This window comes from Gadus morhua, chromosome 8 (genome assembly GCF_902167405.1).
Source record: "Gadus morhua chromosome 8, gadMor3.0, whole genome shotgun sequence".
In the NCBI taxonomy this organism is placed as follows: Eukaryota; Metazoa; Chordata; class Actinopteri; order Gadiformes; family Gadidae; genus Gadus; species Gadus morhua.
In genome coordinates, this window is record NC_044055.1 from 18,961,653 (window position 1) to 18,986,801 (window position 25,149).

Below are 25,149 nucleotides of genomic sequence, written 5' to 3' on the forward strand. Positions count from 1 at the left end.
GCTGTACATGGCCACTAGATGGAGGTTTACCACTTCAAACAAAAGTTCACCAACAACGACATATTTGAGGACTTGCAGCGTTCAATTATTGTTATTTTTTATCAAGTTAATGCCCACAAAATGAGTCAATTATTCTCCATCGAAGGCTTTACGGTCTGCCAACATTTAAAGTTGGTGAGTTTGATTTGAAGATAAGAATCCCCTTTTCATTCTTTGGTCGTCACAATAGCTGTAAGCTTTACCAATGGAGCTGAACTAACTTTATTGTGCTGTTTTTCCCTCCGGTCGCACGAATCCACCCAAAATGACACTCCACACTTGTGCTCCGAGCCATCATTACATCATCATCGCTGCCTGTGCTGCACGACTGCACAAAGTGCTTTTCTATGAATAATACAAAGATACTTTTGGAGAGCGAGAGTAGGGGTTGAGGTCTGGATGTTAAATGAAAACGACAGTAGGCCTATAGAACTGTAGCGAGAAAATGTTTGCTATGTGATGGTTGTACAGAGATAGCTCCAGTGGATTGGTAAACTCACTTTAAAAAAATTGTCATACCACACAATTTTGGTTCATTGTAACTTTATTAAGCAACAAATTCATATTGCAAATTTCAGATGTTAAAATCACCAAATCACCTAGTAGGCCTAATAATGAAAGAGAAAAAGAGTGACATAAATAAAGAAGAAGAAAGCAAAGGGGAGGGGGGGGGGGGGGAGAGAGAAAAAGCTAGATAGATGGGTGCTTACAGGACATGATGTGTCTAAGCCAAGGTTGGAGACGTGCGTGCTCCTCCACCAAGCTTCGGTAAAAAGGAAAATAACATATTGCACTCTGCGCTAGCCAGACAGGTCTTCCATCACGGGCCACACACTACACGGCGAGACAGTCTCTCATGAAACTCAAACACGGATAATAACAGAGCAGTCTCCAGCCAGAAGCAATCTAATTTATACTTTTTAGGAATTGCTTGAATTGGATGCACTGGTTGGCACCACTAGTGAGTTCATAGACACAGGTAGTCGGAAATAGATAACTACAAAACGTATTCTCTAGGCCTGTAAACCTGTGCCTAGTTTATTTAGTGTCCTCCCTTCCTTATGAGCTCTAAAATGCATTCATGCACGCATGCACGCTTACACACACACACACACACACACACACACACACACACACACACACAGGGCTTTGACTGAATGCACTGTATAATTAGACAAACAAAAAAAGAGAAGAATGAAACATCTAAAGCAGGAGACTCCAAATGATTACACATTCACTCTGCTTCCTCCCCTCCTGCTGCACACACAACCCCCAATTAGAGGAGAGGAGGGAGAGGACAAGCAAACAGCTACAAGTCTATTTGCGTCTCGCTCTCTCCCTCTTCCTCTCTCCATCTCAGTCTCCCTTCTTCCCCTGTAGCCTTTAGAGGGCCGGGCAGGGGGAAGCGTGAGGGGAAGGGAGCGAGAGGGAGAGAGAAGAGACAGACAGACAGGGGTAAAATGAGAGTGGAGAGAAATATAACTGGAAAACAAGCTAGTTGTATAAATAAAGGAATCACAGCGTTTCACATCCGGTTGTTTTCCGTTTTATTGGCAGAGACACGAGAGTAAGGCAGATCTGGGCCACAGTTGCACTCATTGTTCAGTGAGCTTTTCCACACAGTCCAACCCAGCGACAGCAATGAATGTTGATTGTGACCCTTGCTCCTTTCGGTTAGCAGGGGGGGGGGGGGGGGGGGTGACGGGACGAGACACTGGAAACAGTGTGAGATCAGTGGTGATGATGTGCAATGTGCGTGATTGTACATCATCTACGTTACATCTCGTTCTTGTCTCGCTCTGCGCGTGACTCGTCGTGGTGTGTCGCTGATAAACGTTGGAATGCTCCCCCTCCCCCTCTCTTCTCCTCCCTCCCTCCCTCCCTCCCTCCTTCCCTCCCTCCCTCCCCCCCTTTCTCCGTTCTCGCACGGAAGCGGCGGGTCGGCGATGGCGTCGAGACGGGCCGTGCCACGGGGCACAGTCAACGGTCGATGGTTTCTATGTGATCCATACCAAAACTCACCGACAGCGTTGAATGTTCACCGTGGCAAGCAACAGAGTCGGAAGTCTGGAGAGAGGGGGGGGGGGGGGAGAGAGAGGAAGGGTGTCTCGTAAGCAGAGCTGACACGTCCGGAGAAGAGGATGAGGCTGAGAGGGGTGTGTGCTGATGGAGGGGGTGGAAGAGGGAGAGACAGGTCTCACACCACTGAGGGGTAAGGTCACAGAGCAGAGGAACAACCAGAGGGGGGACGGGGATGGGGGGGACGGTGATGCAGAGGAGACGGTGACAGAATGAGTTCAGTGTCCGGAGGGCAGGAAGGGAGGATGAGCCTGACACAACCACCAAGGGAGGAGGAGCCTTGCTAAGACACAACAGCAACAAAAGCCTATTTTCATAGTCTGCAGTGTGACTGGAGTGTGACTCGACACAAAATAGCTGGACCTGCCCGGAACGACTTACTAAATGGGAAATACTCAGATTGAAAACTTAATGATCAAATATATATATTTTTTAAAAGTGGTGTTTTGGACGTCAGCCGTTGGAGACACTCCGGGCACGAGGGGAGATTGAGCTTCGGTCCACGGCAGCTTCTGTAACACACACACAAATACAGAGGATGTCAGTGGTGTTGTCCAGTTTTGATGCCATCGCGGAATACACAGCTGATAATACTGTCACAACACGAAATCATGAAAACAAAAACTTTGCAAGTGGAACTGAACAACTGAACAGCTGCTTCAGCTCGAAAGCCCATTTCAATTGAAAACCGAAATCCCCCGCCAACCAAAAACAATGGTGTTCAATACACTGTATCAAAATGGATTCAGGATTATTATCGTCTTTATTGTTCGACCCTCACGAACATCACATAAGAAACTAGCAGCCTATGAATCAGCTTTTGGTGCTAGTGGATGATAAGGACTTGGGGGAGGGGGGGAGGAACAATGCTTGCACGTCCTACTGCACAGCATTCAGCTTTGGCCCGACCACAGACTGAGTGCTCCCATTGTCACCGGCACGGCACTGAGTGGGACAAACAAACGCCTGCTAGCCTCTCTGCCCACGGCTGCACACAACTGGATAGGCCTGACGTCAGGATTATGAATGCTGATATATGGGTATTATTTATCACCTCCTCCCCGGGAGGTGAAGGAGGAGGTGAAGGAGCTGATGACACAGAGGGGGACGATGGAGCCCCGCTCTGGGCTCGGGCGTTAGGAGGCTGACGTCACGCTAGCATGCTAAGAGACAGGCTACAAGGGGAGACTGATGCAACACGCAGAGATTCTGAGTCCTCTGCTGACAGACATTGTGTGTGTTTCTTAAGGAGTAAAAATGTCTGAAAAGACTTTGATAAATACATATCCATCCATCTACCATTTTAATGAGGAAGCCCAATTTTTAATGGAAGTGAACTGATGTCATTATCAAAAAACGGAGAACAAAAAACAAACTCCAAATAGGTGATTATCTATATTCAAGCATGATCACTTGAAGGGTTAGCTAGTTTGCTCCAAGGTTGAATTAAATCCAATCGAAAGATCACAGACACAGGAAATAATACAGAAAACATATATAACATCCTCCCCACACACACACACACACACACACACACACACACACACACACACACACACACACACACACACACACACACACACACACACACACACACACACACACACACACACACACACACACACACACACAAAACACTTCACCCCACAATGAGACCTGATATAAAAAATAGGCATAGGTTTGAGGGAAATGAGAATAAGGGGTCTTTGCCATGGCAACCCCAGTCTCAGCCAGGCATTTCCCCTTAATCCCCCCCCCCCCACCCCCAACAGTTCAATGTCACGCCCTCGGAGGGACCCCCAATCTACAGCTGAATATTTTCTTTGTGTGGAGGGACCGCTACTCTCTCTGTGTGTGTGTGTGTGTGTGTGTGTGTGTGTGTGTGTGTGTGTGTGTGTGTGTGTGTGTGTGTGTGTGTGTGTGTGTGTGTGTGTGTGTGTGTGTGTGTGTGTGTGTGTGTGTGTGTGTGTGTGTGTGTGTGTGTGTGTGTGTGTGTGTGTGTGTGTGTGCGCGCGTCTCTGGCCCACAGAGTCCTCACATTACATGGGAGGCTAAAAGCTAGGGCTTCATCGCGACAGACGCACAGACATTGACTGTGGCAATGACGGCGTTCCCGTTATCAGTGCCGTTGTTTGCTTAACAGCCAGCCTACACCGTGGCACACGGAGCCGACAAACACAATAAATACCTGTATGCTTCACAAAGATCCCCTGACAATTGAGCACAAACACAAAGAATAAAATATAAATAAACTGTATGAGTACTGCAAGTTATTCGTAAAAAATAATAATACTGGTTCATGGAACACAAAGCAAAAATGTATTTATCCATGGAGGAGTGTTTGGGCATTTGTGTATTATTATTCGTGTTTGCCACGGACTCCTTTCATACATACAAATATGCTCCCGCACCCTGCTCATAAAGACACACACACACACACACACACACACAAATAATCTTTTGAAACATTCCATAATTACCCCATATGGCATACAGCCTTTGCACCCCTCTCACCATGAAAGGTCCACCAACGCCTGACCCTACACTACTTTTTCTCCGCCGGGACCCCAAAGAATTAGACCCTGTAGAGGCAGCTCTTCAGCCTCTACAAAGAAGGTTTTCAAAAGGGCCGTCAGCAGGCCAGCCAAAATAATACAACTAAAAACGGACCGTATTTGTCCCTTATGTTGGGCGCTACTTCACAGCTGCGACCAGAAAGGCCTTTCACTCTTCCCCTCCTCCTCCTCTTCCTCAACTGTACGTGGTCATGGGTAAGACCATGCAGGTTTGTTTATACTGGTCTGCTTCAAAAGGTTATTGGACTTGTGTCCACACTGATTATTTTATTAAGACAATCTCAGATGTATAGACAAATTATAATATACATTTATATAAAAGTCGGATCACGACTATTGCAAAAAAAAAAGGAGTTCTTCCATCGTGTAGTCAGAAACCGAGACACGAGCTGTATCTATTCTCGTCTGGAAGAATGGAAACCAGGAAAAATCCATACACACAAATTGGTGCATTCACAGCAGAAACTTTCCAGACAGAACCATGTGGGTAAAATGGCGGCGAGGAGGAGGAGGAGGAGGAGGAGGAGGAGCAGCAGGAAGTGGCCGCGGTGCGTCTCTCGGGTGGTCCGATGGACCCGTGGGCGAGCCATCTAATGTAGCTGGGGGCCGACTCCACAGCATATACTGTACATTCATTCATAATGACTGCCAGACGTGGAGTGTGCCTATAGAGGCGCCTAACCTACATCTCGTTTTAAGAGCAGACGTTTAGCTAGCTAACCGGCAGGAGTATTTCAAATAAATCCTAGAGATGTTAAGAGACGAGGCATACGAATCTGAACACGATTTGTACAAAGACAGTTTGCATGTGCTTGTCATCAGGATTATTCTATCTTTCGGCAACGTATTTGTCGTAATAAAATCATGAGTGTGTCAGGGACGCAGTTGTTCTCAGCTCAAACCAGAGGCCAGTCTCAGGACAGGAACCCCCTGTCACTCCAAGTGTACTCTACAGCGGGGTGATTACAGTGTATTTTATGTACAGTAATCGCCAAAGGCCAAGCGGGGCCAGATGTGGCGTGATGGTTCACATCCTACAGCGGAGCCGGGCTTCCTCCACATCTGGCTGAGGATTATGTGTCACATGCTACACGGACCGGTCCCCCTCCCCCCCCCCAAAAACGTTAAACTGCTGCAAAAACCTGCAACAACTGGCCCAGTAAAACCGTGTCTGTGCCTTGCCAGTGTAATCACTGAAATATCTAACAGAATTTGACTTGGGGTGTAAACATATCCCCGTAGCTGGAAGATTTTTTTTTTTCTCCCTCCCTCCTTTCTTCCTGTCATTCGCGGCTTCCTGTGAACACTGGCGCTCGCTTTTAAATGCTCAACGCTGTGTCAAAATAATCTATTTTAAACTCATTACCTTTTTCTTGCATGTTTGACTTCAAACGCCTACATGTTCTTAAGTAGTTTATTTTTGGTTTCCTTTTTTCTATTTTCCTGCCTGTTTCTTTTTCAAGTGACATTGAGACTCAGACGTGCTGGAAAAAAGCGTTTTGCTAGTAAAGTAGTAGTGAGGTAGGGAGCGTTGGAGCGCTGGAGCGGCCCTGACCGTAGGGAGAGCCTATCGGGGGGACAGAGAGCAGAGGGGCCGCCGCGGTCAACAAGTGCACGGTGCGTTCAACAAGTGCAAAGACAGAGTAAAAACAAAAGAGGGGGGCGAGGGGGGGAGTCAGTTAGTGCCTCGGGTCTGATTGGCAGGGTGGGGTAACTGGTCGACCCCTGACCTTTCTAACCCTGAGGAATGTTGTGGTGCTGGTGCGTGCATTGTTCCCACTTCCCTGGAGGAGCCCCTGGCCCGGCCGCAGATCAACATGAATGTTGAGCGTTCCCAAAGACCTTCTACGTGCTCCTAATCCTCCCTCTTTCTTCTTTAATCCTCTCCCTTCACTCTCTTCTTTAGTCCACAATCTCGGACCCGGGGACAAAGGGGTACCGCCGGGTCAGGGTGCGCATTGTGTTTGGTCTTCAGTGTTGTGCGCTACACAGAGACACAAACACGGAGGAGGTGGCGGGAGGGGACCGCTGACTCCGGAGTGACCCGAACGATAAACCCCCCCCCCCCAAAAAAATGAAGTAAAGTTCAAACATTTGCTTTTTCTACGTCCACAGTAATCAAACAGCGCCGTAGTCGTAGCTACGGCCCTCGCCAAATAGGAGCCCTTTGTTCAGGGGTCCACCTTTTTTGAGATCTAAGGAAGTTCTCCGGTTGCATCTGTGGGCAATCTCGTAAGCCAGAGGAAGTAGACTCTGGTCGGCAGAGTGACCCAGTCAAGATGAGAGGGCCAGACAGACAATTACTGGCCAGGTATGTCCTTTATACCCACCTAGGGCCGGGAAGAGGAAATGGCGGAATTTATGATGTCATAAAGAAGCGCCGGAAGAGAAGTGTCTGAGAACGGGTTGTCTGTCGAGCAGGGGGCTGTAAAAGACGCCTGTGGTTCAATCTTCCCCCCAGCCCCTCTACCCCCCAGCAGATATGCTAGCAGACAACGCACATTTGTATCTTTTAATCAAAGGGAAGGAGTCTGAATGTGGTTCTGCTGCAGGAGCAATGTATTTATCGTTTACTACATTTCTACGGAACATGTCTACAGAAAATAATTTGATCTGCTAGTGTAGTACCATACTAGCACGGACGTTGTTTGTTCTTTTTTTGGAATATATAATCAAAAAGAAACACACACTCACGAATATATAAAAAAAACACACACACACACACACACAAACAAAACAACAGGGCTTGTTAAAAGAAGGCACGAGAGAGACAACGAGCCTATTTGCTCTACAACCTCACTAAAGAGGTTTCCCATTGTAAAAAAGGAGTGGCATCAAACCCCCCTGCTCGCTTCCCTTTCATCCTCCCCTCGCAGCCAGGCTGCCTTTGTCTCACACGGGGGCCAGGACTTCCAGACATCCACCCAGCCAGCACTGCCAGCCTGCCTGCCACGCTACACTGGTCAAATACCTGGGAACCACCAGTCGCCCCGGTGGTGGGAAAAACCAACAGGGGGAAGGAGGTTAGAGGAAGAGAGAGATGAGAGAGACGGGAGAAGGATGGGATAGAGAGAAATGAGAGACGGACGTATGGGAGAGAGAGAGACACCTAAAGGAGAGAGATAACGAGACCGAGAGACGAGAGAGCGACAGAGACCGAGATGAGGGAGAGTGACGTGTGAGGGGGGGCAGGGCCTCCAGCCTGGCCAGCTGAGAAGGAAGAGCCTGTTCAATAAAACCTGTTATTAAGTCTAAAAAAAGAGAGAAAATAAAGAGGAGGGAGGAGTGGGAGGCAATCGAAGGCTTTTCAGAGGGAGAGAAAAGGCTGGAGACGCCACTGCCAAGAAGCCGTGGACACCTGTTGCCTTTTTTCTACACTTAGAAATAATGTCGAAAGGATTGGAGAACAGAAACCGAGAGCTGTGTAATCTACCCAACGTTTCCTTTATCTCATTTAGCAGGGCCGTGAACTTTTAAAGGGAACCGAGTCAAGGCTTCAAAATTGCGTTTTCGGTGCGTGTTTAACCTCTCTAATATTTATACAATTTTGCTCTGCAAAAAAAAATTAAGAATTGTTGTGGATCGCCTCATCAGGGATGAAGAGAGTTTAATTCTTCTCTCCTTAAGCGACCCAGGCGGAGCCAGCTGAATGCAAAGCCTGACGTTCCGGTGGCCTCTTCCCTGGCAACCAGGCCTCACCGCGGTGACACCTCATAAAGAACGGCGCGAGACCGGCAGTGTGTTGCCCTGGAGCAGGTCAAGTGAGGCAAAATAAGGACAAATGACAGACGAGAGCATAAGAGCTTGTATGATTGAAGGGGAGGAAATGGCGGGGGGGGATGGGCGGATGGAACTAAGCCCACGAGACAACAACAGCCTGTTTAACTCAAATTCCAATATACAAGACTAGGATGTGCACCGGCGGAATAGATGCAGGAAGTACTAATACCACAAGCGGATTGTAGGGATTATAATCCTCATTCATTCCTCATTCATATTCCATCTATTCCTTAGCTGTTGGGCGGGAAGCGGGGAGCGGCAAGTTTATTTTCAAATAGTGCACAAAGAATGTCTGTCATTTCCTGGCCTTTCCCACTTCCATATGAAGCTCCCCTTTTTCCTCTTGGAACAATGGGAAAGAGTCCAAATTTTTCCATGGGGAATTTTCTTGTGTGGCCCCACAAACAGACGCCATGTGGTGACAGAATGGAAACGGGCTGTTCCCATCAACCCCCAACAAGATTCAGATTAAGACTTCTCTTTTTCGGCCATAAACCAATGTGCTTTCATGATTGAAGAACCCTTCAGAGAACATGCCAGATTGGGAAAAAAATAAGCGATCTCAGGATGGAGGTAGCAATGGCAGACCTGAATCGGTCTGAACCACGTTACTGGCAAATTCACTTATCTGGGAGGCTGGTAGCACACATGGTTTGAACCCAGAGATAAAAGAGGTGTTTGAAGCATGAGGCAGTCTGGACAGATGTCTCAGTTTATTAAGCCTTGCACATGCTCAGTACGTCCTCCAGAGAAGTAAAAAAAAAAAAGAGAAAGAAGGTGTGGACCGCAGGGAGATTAGTCAAGAATGCATGGTGTGAATGTACTTCATGCTAGGTTTGAGAAGGCGCATACAATATGGAGATAGAGAGGGCGCCGAGGGGGAATGGGTAATGATTGTTAAGTTCTCATAACCTTTTAATCAGTGTTCCCTGAACCATGACCTTACCTGTGACGCAAAACTAGACTCATGACTCAAGACTCCTGCAAATCACTTTGAAACACACACACACACACACACACACACACACACACACACACACACACACACACACACACACACACACACACACACACACACACACACACACACACACACACACACACACACACACACACACACACACACACACACACACACACAGGGTGAATGGGTTTTCCACTTATGTGCTGAAAAGTGCATTTGATTGTCAAAGTGAAAAGGGGTTCAAATGTCACATGCTACTGAACGGGCAGATCAGCTCTTGAAAGCCACCTGGCTTGACCTTAGCCAATGGCTAAACTAGGGGTCAAGGGTCATCTACTCATCTAAGAAATCGGTGGAATAACCCCCCTAACTCCCTTGAGGCAGGGTGAAGGGGTCCATCCATTACCTAACCCTGCCAACATGGGGAAAACACACAGGAGTTTTTTGAAAATCAAACGCATGATGTTGCGCTATTTTGTTGACTCAACTTCATTTTACGAAGTTCAGTCGGCCACATTTGTGTCCATCAAACCATTTCTTGGTTCAATTTGGTCTCACATGACACAACAACAAATACCAACAATCATCATGGTACTTATTAATGATTGCATGAATTGATGGTGGGGGGACGGGGGGACGGGGGGGGGGGTAATCTTTCATTTCTGAACCACAGGGGGGTGGGAACGGCAAGACTCTGCAACCTGATAGGGGCATGCCACAGTCACACAAAGACCCTTGGAATAGGAGAATATGAGCTGTGTTTTTGTCGTTTGAGGTTAAGAATTGCCTCGACAACATGGGCCTGTGGAAGGCCACGGTGCTCCGAGGTGAACGGTCGTCTGGATCGCTAATGGTCAGGCGGAACATGACAGCGAGGGTTGCATTGCATTGACGCTCCCGCGGTTCAGAGAAGATCCTCCCCACACGCTGCGAGAAGATGAACTCCACATCCACTCGGCCCCTGCCTCTGCCTCTCTCTGATGTCGTGCTTCCATCCAGAGAGCGTTTCATTGAACTCCATGGAAGTGTTGTAGCAGACAGAGGCCTGCTACGCCATTCAACCGTGGACTTTGCTGCTGCTTAGGCTCTCCCCAGTGGAACGACACTAAAATGAATTACGTGGAGCTCAGCCCTGTTGTGTGGGGGCGGGGGGCGTAAGTGAGCATAATACAATTTTGCGCTTCAAAAGATGATTATGACTACACAAGATTGTTTTAAGCGAGGTACCGATGCTCATGTTCATTAAATTCGGTTCCCTAGAGTGGCCCCATTTTAGAAAATTTGGAAGAAAGGCCACAATGCACATGTTGGTTAATTCTAGCAGACTGTATGTTGTCCATGCTCATTAACGTGATGTGCTGTAGCGTGCTAAGCGTCTGGAGCTAAAATCTCCAGATGGCAGGAGAACGTATGGGGGCCTGGCTCATTAACCTTAAGGCGCTGTATGCGTTGGCACCAAGAAACTCAGCACCACATGAGTTTTAGAAAGAACTAGGCCTGCAACATTTTTTACTTTTTTTACTTAGGGTAAAGCAGCCTATAGGCCTACGCTGAAAAAGAACAGAAGCGGCATAGAATAGCCCTTGGAATTTTTGACTGACATGTAGCAATTTGCATCGATGACATATTTTCAAAAAAGCTTACACCCAAAAGTATGTAGTCTTCGTAGCCATTTTCTTGTTATTGTTCCTAAGGCCTACCATTATGTGTATTTAATCCGCGCGAGAGATGTTTCAGAGAATATCAATTTTCATTAGCAGGTAAGGACTACATTTTGAAAAATAATTATAATCGAGTTGTTGGTGCGCTTTGCGTGATGGAACATCAAAAAAGTGGAGTAGTGTCTCCTTTGCGTAAGCGCGCCTATTTTTATGAGTCAAAGCATCCTTCTCAACAGGCACACCGCACAGTGTGTGAACCGCGGAGGAGATCGGGAGGGTGGGGCCCGTGGGGGCTCTGAATAATCACAGATTTATTTTTTTGTCTTCAGGTGTCTGGATCTTTTTGAAGAGAGGCGGGTGTATTGACAATACAATGACAGATGGTTCGGACAAAGCGAGTACGCATTGTCAAGCTTAATTATAACTGATAGCGATTACGAGCTTTTGTCACAGTCCCACAGATTACGCAATGCAATCCTTTGCATTAATTTTCTTTTATTTAACCAAGAGTTTAAGGATTTTTGTTAAACTTTTGTATGAGCTTATGTAGTAAATTCATCAACCTATCAACCTGCTATAATACAAAATATTTGAGGGACACACATAAAAAGTTGTTGATTATAGTAGAGGGGGAATGCGACTGGGTCAGATGGTTTAAACCCGCTCTTTTTTTCTATCCAGATGACCCCCCTATTACGAAATTAATAATCAAAGGCATCCCTCTTTCTGGGCGCAAGTTGACCAAATTCACGTGAGCTTATTTGGTGACATGTGCACTGTCCGCTGAACGCGCCGAGACGCTGACCGCTGGCCCGTGCACGCCGGTGTCTGGGGGTGGGAAGCAGCACGCCATGCATAGGATTCTGCACTCGGTCAGTGGTTCAACAATTTTCACGACGCCCGCCAGTAACCATTAATGCTTTTAATAGCCTACGTTTATCCAGCTACAAAAGCTACGGAAAACAGGAACAATGATCCCCATATTATTATACGGGCTAGAGAAAATGTTATTCGCCCTATTACATCAACATGCACAACACTATTGTAGAGAAAATATACATTAGTAACGATGCATTAATATGATCGCATATGTTTATATATTACAATATCATACTTACAAAAACATTGCGTTGCAAGGCCCTGTTTGCAAAACAGAAGTCGAAAACGTCCTCACGAGGTTGAGCCTACTTCTGTGGAATTGTTCAAAGTTGCCACTGTGGCGTTTCACTCTGATCACTTCTCTTCCATGCGAACTCCAGTCAGTGTCCACCTCTCCGTCTGAGATCCACAGCTTACGTCTGTTTGAGAGGCAAAGGGGAGGGCACCCGGTTTACATGGAGCAACGGCAGGGCTGTGATTGGCTCAAAAAAGATAGCTTGATATAATTTTCGTCTCCAATTGGACGATAAAGTGGAGGGGTGGGCTGCTTTTACATTATTCAGTAGAATCGGGTGGGGGGAGCGGAGCGGATCGAGCGGTCTAGTACCAAACAATGCCAATGTTCTTAAAAATATGAATTCGGATAACTTATACCCTCCGTCTCCTAGTTATGCAACACTGAGTGCGTTCATGCATATTAACCAATTCAAATTGTACTTTTTTTTACGACGCTGTTGCAACATGCTCAAGATCCCGCAATAGCACGTTTTAACCTTCATACCAAATACTGGTAAACGTGTCATGCGTGTGTCTCTGCGTACACTTATGCTTTTTGATCTACACACCAGGAAGAAGAACAACCACCTTACTCCTGGCACTGGTAGAACGTAGGCCAACGTGCAATCACAATCTATATATCAGGGATCTGGTATTCAGATGCCTTGCAGGCTACAGGCCTACAAGCAAGCAGGAGCTGCAGAATCCTGCACATAGGAGAAGAAGGGGGAAATGGTGCATGGATAATTCCCACTTCAGACCCTGTGGTACTCGCAGAGTACTAGACTGAATCAATAGCGCTCAAAGCTTTCTCATGTTCCGTCCTGCCACTCACAGGGTCAGGGAATACTAGATAACCAGCTTATCTTTAGGAAAGATATTTTCATGAAAGTGGTTGATACTTCAAATAGAGTAGGCCTACTATGTATGCAGAGAACAAACAGGACTATGGACTACACTGTAGGCATGTCTCTGTCCGTTGACTGCTTCCCACACCACACTAATAATGAAATATGTAGGACATAAAAGGCCCTCTTCCCCCTTTCCCAGCAGCAGTACACCCAGTACCATTGTCACTACAGAGCTTAATACATAGGCTGTGTGCGATTGTCTGTGTCTGTGTGTTGCGGAGGGTTGAGGATGTTTTGCGAACTAACACTCTATCTCTAACACACACACACACACACACACACACACACACACACACACACACACACACACACATCCCACACGCACACAGAATAAGAGAGAGAGACTCACCATCATGATAGCCCATTGGAGATGTCAACCTGCATACTGAGCTCTGTATGAGGAGGCAACCCAGCCCTCCATAACCACAGCAGGGGGGCTCGGCTCCGACCGGTAGCCATGGTGATCCAACACATTTCTCCACACACAGAGCAGCACAACGACAGTGTGTCTGCCCGACGCCACCCAGGTCTTTATGGTCTGGCGTCCGTGGAGCAGGCAGACCAAGAGGGAGCGAGCCACCGGCTGTAGGCCCGAGCTCGCTCACCAACGGGGAAGTGCATTGTGACTCCGGGTGGTGAGGCCGGTAAATATGAAGAGGACACGAATTAGCCGGTTTTCTTTGGCGCGTTCCCCTTGGTTTCCTATTTTTTTTGCCTTTCTGTCTCTCTTCCCTGCAAGAAAAGTGCGGGCTGACGCGCCACGTCTCAACAAAGCAGCACATTATCATCTGATTATGATGTGATTCGCTTGAAAATACATTTGCATAGCCGGTGGGAATAGGGCTCTTAGAAGTAACACCTACATTTCATAGCGTCTAATTTTAAACCTCCAAATGAGAGCAACAGCCTTGGCTGCAAACTCCTTTAATCTAATCTGCACTTCCTCTGGGTTGAGTTTGTAGCATGCATAGCTGAAACGTGTGTGTGTAGGTGTGTGTGTGTGTGTGTTGTGTTGTGTGCGTGTATGAACGAGCATGTGTGTGTGGGTGTGTGTGTGTGTATGAGTATGAATGAGTCTGTGTTTGCGTCAGTGTGTGTAGGTGTATAAGTGTGTTCATGTGTTTGCATGTCAGTGTCCGTGTGTGTGTGTGTGTGTGTGTGTGTGTGTGTGTGTGTGTGTGTGTGTGTGTGTGTGTGTGTGTGTGTGTGTGTGTGTGTGTGTGTGTGTGTGTGTGTGTGTGTGTGTGTGTGTGTGTGTGTGTGTGTGTGAGTGTATGTGTGCGTGTGCCCACTCCATGCGTGCATAAGCACCTGTGTTAATTACAATGATGAACTAACGTCTCCTTGCGGGACCATACCTGAGCTGCCAAGCATACACATGGCACCGCGCCCAGTATCAAAGTACAAAGATTGCTGAATGGTTGTGCTGTAGATTTCCATGACAACCTATCCTCCTCCTTTTAAGCCCACGTTTAAACCATTTGGTAGTGACATACTGTGCCTAGTTAAGAGTGACGTCTCCCACTGCTTTCTGTTATTAGTTCTCAGACTTTCTGTCATTAGAGTTATCCAAGGAGAAATCATTAGGGTTGTGAATGTTTCTGGTCGGGGAAGGTTCTGTGCTGGCTGGGGGTGTATCATGGTGATACATTAAGATATCAGATATCAGATATTCACTGTCATGTTAACCTTGTTATTCGGGGATAATAGAAACGGGTGCTGGGTCTGGCGAGGAGAGAACGAGGCGTCGCAAATGCTCAACGCTTGTGTTATTTTTGGGAGAGTCGACGCGTGGAGAAATGCACAAGGAAAATAGCTTCACGTTAACCTTGCACAGTTAGGTAATTCAAAGGTGTCATTAGAAACAACACAGGTTTTGTTGGGCGATCTGGATGGGTCACGAGAAACATCATACCACTCTCCCCCGGTTAATGTCCTCACTCGGCTGATTGTCAGCCACAACGGGAACACACACACACACACACACACACACACACACACACACACACACACACACACACACACACACACACACACACACACACACACACATCCTCACACACAAACACAGCAGACCACCTCAGCCCAGGGCCGACATGGCAGAGCCGGCCTCCCATTGGGCAGCATTCTCCTGTGGTACCACGAGCGCAGCCTCCGTCTCCATGAATCACATGGGCTGCTAATGGAATGCTTCCCCTTCTGGATGGGGCCCATCCCAGAGGGGTCCGTGGTTTTTTTTCCGCTGAAGCTGTTCTGATTGCCTGAACACACACTCCCGGCTTTAGAGTCACTGCAGATGTCTGCTAATTGTGGTGATTATGGTGATCGGAGGGGGGTAGGAATATGTAATGAATTTCCCATTGCTTTTCATGCTCCGCATCCTTTGGTTCCGTGCATCTGCTGTGCAAGGGGAACATCCGCAGGGTTTTGAGAGGAAGACACAAGTGACACAGGGTTGGGGCAGAAGACTATTCTGCCCAAACCTATCTAACTACTGGTGTTGTCGCGTGGCGAGAGAAGCCAAAGGGGGTCCACTCTGCATGCAGAAAGGCCCGACCCGGGTGTCCTGCTCATTTCACTACGACCAAACCAAAGCCTTGAATTCTTCCTTCCCCTCCTCTCGCCACACTTAAACTCTGTTTTGTTTTTTTCAGCCTACTCAACTCCCCCCCCCCCCCCCCCCCCCCCCCCAGTCTTACATGTCTTGGCTCACGTCCTCTCTCTCCTCTCTCTCCTCCTCCTCCTCCTCCTCCTCCTCCTCCTCTTCCGCCTCCTGTCTCTTCTAGGAACTTCTCCTCCTTCATGCGTCCTTCTCTTGTCCTTCTCTTGCCTTTTCCTCTCCGCATTCTATAATTCATCTTCACTGCTCCTGTGTTTTTCCTCTTGCAGAATATTTTACCGGCTGTCCAATCGTGAGAGACAATATGCTTGAGTTAAAGCCTAATTCCGGATCAAAATCCAACGCATGACTCGTGTATCTGTATCAACACATTTAAAAAAGTGACATCTAAAAATGTATTAAATTAAAGTATTAAGTGGCAAAGAACTTTCACCATTCAAATACCTTTTGCAGCAGTAGTTAAAACGGGGAATATGTGGATCGCGAATTTTCAAGTAATGACACTGGTATGTAAATTAGCTATGCAAATTCCAAAGCGATTAAAATGAGGGGATTATACATGCAACCTACTTCGTGTCCTGCTCAATCCTGCTGTTCTATTCTGGACATCAAACTGGAACTAATCCGATTCAAATATTCTGCACATTATTGAAGCTAAATATCAGCCATGGCCGGCCCGCTTACATAAAGATTGTGTTGAAAATGCAAACACGGCTGATTTCTTGTGAATGTGCTTTTGCAAGGCTAGAGTTGGTGGGTTCCCCAGGGGCGAGGGCCCTTCCTGTCATACTGATCAAAGAATATTTTTTGATATGAGCATTACTGCTGCCTACCCCATGAGCATCACTGCCTCTGTGTGAGTTTGTGTGTCCAAATGTGTGTGTACGTGTCCTTGTGTGTATGTGTGCGTGAGTGCAATTAGGTGAAAGTGTTTGGTGAATTTTGTGTCCATGTATTTGTGTTATTGTGGTTTTGTGAGAGATTGTGTTTGTATGTGGGTGAGTTTGTGTGTGTAGTTGTATGTATGTGTCACTGTGCGTTTATATACGCTTGAGCATATAAATGTGTGCAGCATTTTGTTGGCATGTATGTGATTTTGTGTGTGTGTGTGTGTGTGTGTGTGTGTGTGTGTGTGTGTGTGTGTGTGTGTGTGTGTGTGTGTGTGTGTGTGTGTGTGTGTGTGTCGATGTGTGCTATTTGTGTGTTTGTGTGGATGTGTGTACGTTTGTATATGCAGTTGTGTTTGTCTATTTGTGTGTGTGTGTGTGTGTGTGTGTGTGTGTGTGTGTGTTTGTAAGCATGCATATGTGTTTGTTGTGTGTGTGTGCCTATGTTCTCCTTTGTGATAGTGCATGTGTGTGTGGGGTGCACACATACGTGTGTGCATTAGTCTATGTGTCTATTGGTTGCTCGCATCCTTTCCTCCTCCCCCATCACTGAAGGCTGTATTGTGTGTTTCTGTTGGCATGGCCTACATGCTCAGCCAAGCATGGTCCAGTGTGGTACAGTACACACGTCTCCCCCCGTCCCCTGCTCATGTCCCTGGGCGTGCCTCATTTAGCCCGGCTCCTGAATTAATGCTAGTTAACTGTCACATTAACTCAGCTCTGTTACCTGTTTTTCCCCCCGGTTTGTATAAACATCATAAACTTGCGTCAATGTTTGTTCCAGCTTGGTCTATTTGTCTCTCTGTCATGAGGCACAGACGATAACTGGGTTTAGGAGAACTGTATGAACTGCGCGACGCCAGCTGAAGCCGTCCACCACAATCACCTTCAGGTTCCTCTGCCTCTCACTGACGGTTGAGGGTAATAATACCCAGCTGTATGGGCTGCTGTTGCTATAACGTGCTGCTATGTGTTTAGTTAAGTACTGCTCTCTGGATGGCTCTCCCATCATCAGCATCAATGAGGGGATTATGGAAAGTACCAGCATATCCTTGAGTCTTCAGCCTGGGCCAGACAGGGTCCTGCTGCAGGTGCTTCATTCAGCTTGTCAACAGAGAGTCCATACACAGGGCACTACAGATGTAGTGTTCCAATAAGTGTGCGGTCATGAGTGTGTGTGTGTGTGAGTGTGTGTGTGTGTGAGTTCCAACATAAGTGTGTTTTTGTGTCTGTGTGTGTGTATGTGAGAGATTGAGGGTCAGAGAGATAGCGAGAGAGTGAGAGAGAGCAAGCATATATTTGTCCGACAGGAGCAAGTGTGTTAAATTCTCTTAGCATGTGTGACGAATCGAGGAGCTGGGAAAAGAGCAATGCTCTCTCTCTTTCTTTCTCTCTCTCTCTCTCTCTCTCTCTCTTTCGCTCTCTCTCTCTCTCTCTCTCTCTCTCTCTCTCTCTCTCTCTCTCTCTCTCTCTCTCTCTCTCTCTCTCGCTCGCTCTCATAGTGAATTGTAAAGAGGTTGAATATCAATCCACCAAGGTCTCAATTATTCTCTCTCCATCTACCCATATCCCCCTTATCTATCTTATCAATCTGTCTTTGTATCTCTTTATATCTTCCCTCTCTTTGTGTGTCCACCTTTGTTGTCTGCATCGTTGTGAACGGCCTGATGCTAAATATGTGTGGGGAAGGGAACGAAAAGGGAGAGAGAGAGATATAAAGAGAGAGAGAGAGAGAGAGAGAGAGAGAGAGAGAGAGAGAGAGAGAGAGAGAGAGAGAGAGAGAGAGAGAGAGAGAGAGAGAGAGAGAGAGAGAGGGAGAGAGCATCCCCCCTGATCATAAGTCTTTCATCCATAAGCCCTAGTCTCTGTCCAAGAAAGGGCCCCCTTTTCACTCGTCTGCCCTAAAGCCTCTTATATGTGACCCTTCTGTGTATCCCTCAGAGCTCTCTCCCACGGCCAGGAGAAATATGTGCACATGCACACACACACACAAACACACACGTACACACACACACGCCCACACACACACACACACACAAACACCCACACATACAGATTCATTCTTTTTTTTATCATGTTCATGGGAGTGCGTTTGACTGTTTTACTACCTTAAAGTGACACCTGGATGAAGGGATACAACTTTTTTTTGGCCACAACTACAAATTGATATGTTTTGCAGAATAACATTTTCTCAAATACAAGTGGAGGATACTGCCGGGAATCCGGGAGTCAGAAGTGTTTGTGTTCTACACAACATGAGTGAATGTGTGTAGAAGGCCAGTGTTTGCAGAACTGACAGACGGTTTTTCTAAATTTAAACGATGTGTGTGTTTATCCTGAGGCGGAAGGCCAAGGCTGACTAACATGGCTACAGGGTAGGCTTGTCTCTTTCTAAAGGAACTGACCCCAATGAGGATGGACATTTGCTAGCCCCTTACATAACGGACTAGGAGGTTGACCCCAAGGGCTGTGGAGACACATGCACTCATAGCCCTGTGTGCATGAGTGTGCCTGTGTGTGTGTGTGTGTGTGTGTGTGTGTGTGTGTGTGTGTGTGTGTGTGTGTGTGTGTGTGTGTGTGTGTGTGTGTGTGTGTGTGTGTGTAGTCTTGAGCATTTTTAAACATACTCGGCGCAGTCTGTTGGTGCAGTCTTTATGATGGTCTCTTAGTTTAAGGATGACATTTCAAAACAAGGGGGTTTGGGTAATATGGGCAACGTAGTGTTCATTTTAAAACAGTAGTATTAACGTCACAGAGTCATGTTCATGGAGAACGTATACCATAACCACATGTTCTATAGAGTTACGGTAATTCTTAAGATGTGGCCATAAAGCAAACATAACATAGCAAACTCAACCACTCACTGAGACGGGAGACGCCATGTCTGTGCTCCGCAGAGGGGTTTTAGGCTGGCCTGTACTCTGCCTGGGGTGACCCCACCCCTGGTAAATACAGGGTTGGTGGTGGCTGCCATGGTTAAAAATATACTTGGGCTTCATAACACAAAAAGGCTTATGCTCCCCCCCATTTTTTTTTTTTTGTCAGAGCATTTTTATTTCATGTATTCATATCGTTTTTCTGTACATGCCCATTATTTACTTTACTGTAGAACTAAAAGGTTACGGTTTCGAGTGCAATGTGTAACGTGAAATTAGAAAGGTAACTGTATTGAAAAAATAAGGAAAAAACGCGCTTTTCGTCGTATGTCCCTCATGAGGTCCCATACCTCATACATTGCATGTTTCGATTGACAGCGCCTTTATAGTCTCAAAATGTGTATAATATAATATAATATATCCTTTATTGTATAGGCCGAATTAGAAACATTACATAGTTATAACCGGTGATATGTCAACGGTACCCAATAGCGCTCTGCCCAATAGCATTATGGCTGGCATATTACCAACAAACTATTCTAGTCGAACAAGAAGAATTCCTATTGGTTGCTTTGACCAGAAGAGTCACTGCAACTCACTTCCTTAGTTGGGTGTAAATCGGTCGTTCATGTTTCTTGCTTCATTGTTAAATGTATAATGCTGGTGAGTTATTTCGAAACTATTTTGTGGAATTGCGAATGATAAGATGATATACATTGATTTTTTTTGTGCATTATAAATGTCAAGGCAACATTCGAGTCCTAAGTCTCCACGTAGGTTACCTATTATTGCATAATACATCGATGACAATGTATTTGTATCACTACAAACAGTATAATTCATTTGTTAACTGAATATATTGTGACTGTGTTGTCTTGTCACTTTATCTCCTGTTAAACAACCAGGTGCAACTCATCAAATATAATGCTTAGTAATTCCCTGCAGAAAAAAAGACATAAAAAAGACGCTCATCCTATCAGTCATTGGATATATCTGTGGATGTGAATTGATCCATTGATCCTTGTTCTATCAAACATGGATGCAAAAGGGGAAGAAAAACTGGGAACTGGATTGACAGATGTCATAAGACTTCTGCTGGACTTGCCAAATGAACGGTTGTTGAGCCTGACATACCAGCTGGGCAAAACCCCCGAGGAGGTCCTAGTGCGCGCCCTGAGCCTCCTCTTCCTCCACAAAGAGACGCAGGGCCTGGACCAACTCCAGGCGCTACAAGACAACTCCTTGGCAAACCATCTGGCTGAGAAGTGGCACACGGCTGGGGGCCAATTGGAGGATTTCAGAGAGCAATGTGGTCATCTTGACAATCTTGCGGCAGGAGAAGAGACACCTTTACACCTCGCACGCATGTTTGAAGTATTGTCTAAGGAAAGGCTGTGTGACCCACATCTGAGAGATCTTGCATATTCGAGAGCGGTTTCCGTTTACGGTGAAAAAAACATTGATTCTAAAGTCCAACTCTTGATAGAAGAGGCTAAGTATCCCTATGGGCCTCAGTTTGCAGAGAAAATGTCAATGCGAATGCATCCTCCATCTGTGGGTGGAGCAGACGAAGAGAGTAGAGCTTTGTCCCTGACCCAAGGTAAATCAGACAGCAATCTCAGCATGCCTTGCTCGCTAAAGGCTAGCTCTTCCTTTGACTCGTATCCTACGCATCTAGAGATAAGTTTAGCTACAACAGGGGTGCTTATTAGCGACCAAATCACACCAGTAGCGTCACAGCCCTCCCATTCAAAACCTCAGAGTTTGGCAGAAGATGAATTAGAAAAGAATGCACCTGGCTCATATCTTTCATCCAATTCATCGGAGGCATCGTCTATGCTTACATCAGAGAATAGCTCGAATGGCTCCCCTTGCAGCATTGCAACAACAGACGTCAATTCCCCTCAAGAAGACGAGAAACAAACCACAACCACACCATCCATCCATTCCAAATCACCACCTGCTGCGCCTAAAAGTCCTTCCCCCAAATTCGCTGTTCCAAAAAAGACTGATACAGGCAAAAAAACAGAAGAAGAAGAAGAAGAAGAAGAAGTGGATACATTCTATGCCTTTGTGATCCTGCATGCAGCTGAGGACGTCAACATGGCGGAGGCCATGAGGGAAAGAGTGGAGTCCCTCTGGGGGGGCACCCTGGTGGGGGCCACGTTCTCCGAGGACTTTGCCGTCCCGGGCAGAAGCACCATGAAGTGCATCGACGACGCCATCGAGAACTCTGCCTTCACCATCCTGCTGCTCACCAACCACTTCGTCAGGAACCGGCGGTTCCAGGTGGAGGCCGAGGCGGCGCTCATCCACTCCATAGAGCACAGGCTGAAGAACCACACCGTCATCCCCCTGCTGCCGCGGGACAACGGCATGGCCAAGGCCGCCCTGCCCATGGTGCTGAAGACACTGATTCTTCTGGAGGAGAACAGCAGCTTCGACAAGAAAATCAGACGGGTCCTGTCTGCGGAGAGGCTCCGAACGCAGGAGAGCGTGTGGTCCAAAGCGCAGGAGGTGAAGAAGGAGCTGAGGAGACAGGAGCGAATGAAAGAGGCAAACAAGCACCGCAAGCTACTCTGCGACATGTATGCGGCAACTGCCAAAGAGCAGCTTGAGGGTTTCAGGGTTCTCGTGGAGAAAGGCGGTGCTTCCCCGTTCCCATTACCTGTTCCTGGGTGGCAGCAGCCGCAAAACATTACCGTTGCCCATGCAAATTACGTAATAGTTGGTAATGACTCCACAATGACTGTGGATCATGGAGATTCAATCACAAACTATGTTGATAAGGATGAAGACAATTGATAAAGGGGGATTGATTACATTGCAGGTGTTCGATTTTGTTTTTAAATTCCTTGGTCTACAATGATTGTTGAATGTATCTGTGTAGAATTGTTTTAATAGTACAACGATGTTATTATGTCTTAAGAACACTAAATGATCACAACTGTTCTGACCACTAAGGCCTTTGCTGTAGGTTTCACAACAGACATTTATTTAAAATTCCACACAATGCAAACTGGGCCGATACATATTTAGCTCAGGTCTGCCATCTTCTGGCAAAAAGCAATTACGACATCCATTGGCTGTATAGACACAACATGGGCACTAGGGAGCAATGTTGTTGCATACTTATAGACCCTCAATGCTCTCATAATGCTATGTCATCTTGTCCCGTCACCATTAAGATTCCTAATATGTATATCCGTTCATCTGCGTGTTTGCTCAAATGACAAATCTACCCTTTACTTAGTTGGTTTATGGGCTCTTGTTTATCTGAATTTTGCATCTGATTGTCCAGGAAGATTAAAAAAACAACAGCAGTGTTCTATTAGCTTATCTATCTGTGCCCATTCAAATCGCTTCTAATTTTGTGTAAGTTGTAATCACACTACGGTTTGTTAATGAATGCATGCATTTAGAACCACTAGAATAATGAACTTTACGGTCAAATATACAGAAAAGATTGATAGGTGTGAGTGCATATGATCGAGCGTGCATTGATAGTGGAGGGGGATTCAATCACTTATGTAAACTTTAACGCACCCATGTTTTTGTGGGTTTTGGCTTTCCCCGTTTGGGTTTTCCTCTCCGGACCTTTATTTTTTGGACTACCGGTACTTCCCTGACCAATGTCGGGCTTGATATGTTTTTGTTGTTGCAATAAACCTTTTGTTTACTTCGGAAACCATGTGTCTGTACTATTTGAGTTGGCTTTATTTTACCCCCTCTCCCCTAGACTAGAGGGTCGTAACATAAACACAGTCAGTTAATCCCACAGCAGGCTGACCAGAATGTAGCCCTGCAGCCATAAAGAGACCTTCTACCTGCTAAAAAAATAAGTGAAATGTTGCCAGTTCAACTACCATATTCATTCAAATATGTTTGATTTATGTTCAAGGCTGAAATAGTGATATTATTCTTTCCGGGTAGCTGATTATATTCGCTTGCAGAAGCCTGCCATACCATCTCATTGTAAACGGCCGCACTCGTCCCTGTGGTATTATGGATGATGGGTGAAATCACAAAACACACAAAATTGGCAATATCGATGTCGATTCTGCCGGACTGCTTATCAAGTAAACAAGCCCTGCAGATAGGAGATCATGGCATTTTTTGGCTGGCAATACTATTCGACTTTTTGGGTAAACAACACTAAATCAATTATAGGCCCACAATGGAATTGGGATTATCATTATTTGATAGCCTATGGATTTTGGCCAATGAGTATTTTTCCTTAAAGTGCCATCATAGTAGGCCTTACTAAAGGTGAGACAGAATACAATGTCTTGATCCGTTTTCTGATAGCATGATTTTCAGTGCAGCAAGTTCGCTGTGTCCACCGATTTACAGGCTACGCAATGTGTTATCTCTGTGACCTGGAGGAAATAACTCGACCAAATATTAGTTAAAGGCCCAACTCCACCCAGGTCGATTTATTATAACAACTTCCATAAGGTATGAGCGGCGATGTGGCGCGAAAAGTCAGCGGCTAAACGGTCTGGAGCCAGTTATATCCCTGGAATGGCTGGGTGGACCGCACATGCGCGGTACGTTCTCTCCTCCGATCAATGCGGCAGCAGGGAAAGGCAAAGAAGCCCCCGACTTTGAGGGACGGAAACCGTAAGGAAAATACGGATCAAACGATGCGCTAAACATCCGCTACCTTCTTACCTATTTTTTTTTATTCATTATTGAGCTGCTGTCTGTAGCCTACAGCCAAGTCCGCTATGATGGATAACCTGGCGTAAATATTAGGGAGTGAGAAAAAAAAAAATTCCTAACAGACTAGACTGCTCTGTCTGCGTTGAGGATATTTTGACATCATGGACCGACATGTGAAATGCTCAGATCTCATGGAAAGGCCGCCTCGAGTAGACTCCGTGTACACCGGTCGGTCGTCTCAGCAGTGGTAGGCCTACTAGCCTACATTCAAAGTTTTTTGGGAAAAGGAAATTTACTGCATCGGATTCCTGTAGAGGGGATGTCCTCCGCCGCGCGTCGAGCCCCAGCGGCGGAGCGATCTGCGGTCTAACGGAACAGTCAAACAGGGTGGAAAATGAGCGATGCGGCAGACGGCCCGGGGATGAGACGGACTTTTATCGTTCCGACCATCACATCTTTCGATCACTACGACTTCACCAGGGCTAAGATCAAATGCAGCCTGACATGGCTGGTTGCAAAAGCCTTCGGATCGGGTAGGTGGCGCTTCTGGTTTTCACATCTGCTCACGATCAGGGGAATGTTTCACATCACTGGCATCCCCGTCTCATTATTACAGTGACATCCCCGATAGTTATTATTTTCGCAGTAATAGGCCTACTGTCAGTCGTTTTGGCTGGAGGAGACGTTCAGAAAATAGACCTACTGTCAGTCATTAATAGGCTATTAAGCTCATCATCAATGCATAGAGTTCTTGTTCAAAGTTGGTGTTGTAACTTGTTGCCATTGTACACTTTTCCACTGAAACAATGTGGCTAGAGCTGCTTTATATCCCACAATCCTACCCAATCTTGTTTTAATACTGCAAACTGACCACAAGACTAGAGGCATGGTCGTGACAGGGAGTTTGGAGCGTGTTGGTCAGATGATGAATGGACT

At 46.4% G+C, this 25,149-nt stretch overlaps 2 protein-coding genes and 1 long non-coding RNA gene across 4 annotated transcripts in view; 2 read left to right on the forward strand and 1 right to left on the reverse strand.

Moving 5' to 3' along the window:
• Positions 1-1,562: 1,562 nt before the first annotated feature.
• LOC115549386 (uncharacterized) lies at positions 1,563-12,417 on the reverse strand. Its single transcript, XR_003977763.1, has 2 exons — positions 12,218-12,417; positions 1,563-2,630 (listed from the first exon to the last, which is right to left on the reverse strand). It is a non-coding gene; the product is annotated as an uncharacterized LOC115549386 (long non-coding RNA).
• A 7,487-nt stretch (positions 12,418-19,904) lies between these two features.
• On the forward strand, positions 19,905-23,236 carry ticam1 (TIR domain containing adaptor molecule 1). 2 transcript variants are annotated; one of them, XM_030364148.1, is made up of 2 exons: positions 19,905-20,211; positions 20,454-23,236. In XM_030364148.1, the coding sequence occupies exon 2, from the start codon at positions 20,584-20,586 to the stop codon at positions 22,351-22,353; it is 1,770 nt and encodes a 589-aa protein (XP_030220008.1). In that variant the 5' UTR covers positions 19,905-20,211; positions 20,454-20,583; the 3' UTR covers positions 22,354-23,236. The 2 variants fall into 2 exon arrangements, with proteins under 2 accessions (XP_030220008.1, XP_030220009.1); XM_030364149.1 differs by having other exon boundaries at positions 19,908-20,321.
• Positions 23,237-24,108: 872 nt separating this feature from the next.
• camsap2b (calmodulin regulated spectrin-associated protein family, member 2b) overlaps positions 24,109-25,149 on the forward strand; it is a 35,962-nt gene continuing 34,921 nt past the window's right edge. Inside the window, 1 exon segment of the mRNA XM_030363789.1 lies at positions 24,109-24,746. Within this exon segment, the coding sequence (XP_030219649.1) occupies positions 24,608-24,746 (139 nt within the window). The 5' untranslated portion in view covers positions 24,109-24,607.

Coding starts and splice junctions, on each gene's coding strand:
- ticam1 (XM_030364148.1), top strand. CDS start 20,584: ATGGATGCAAAAGGGGAAGAAAAACTGGGAACTGGATTGACAGATGTC.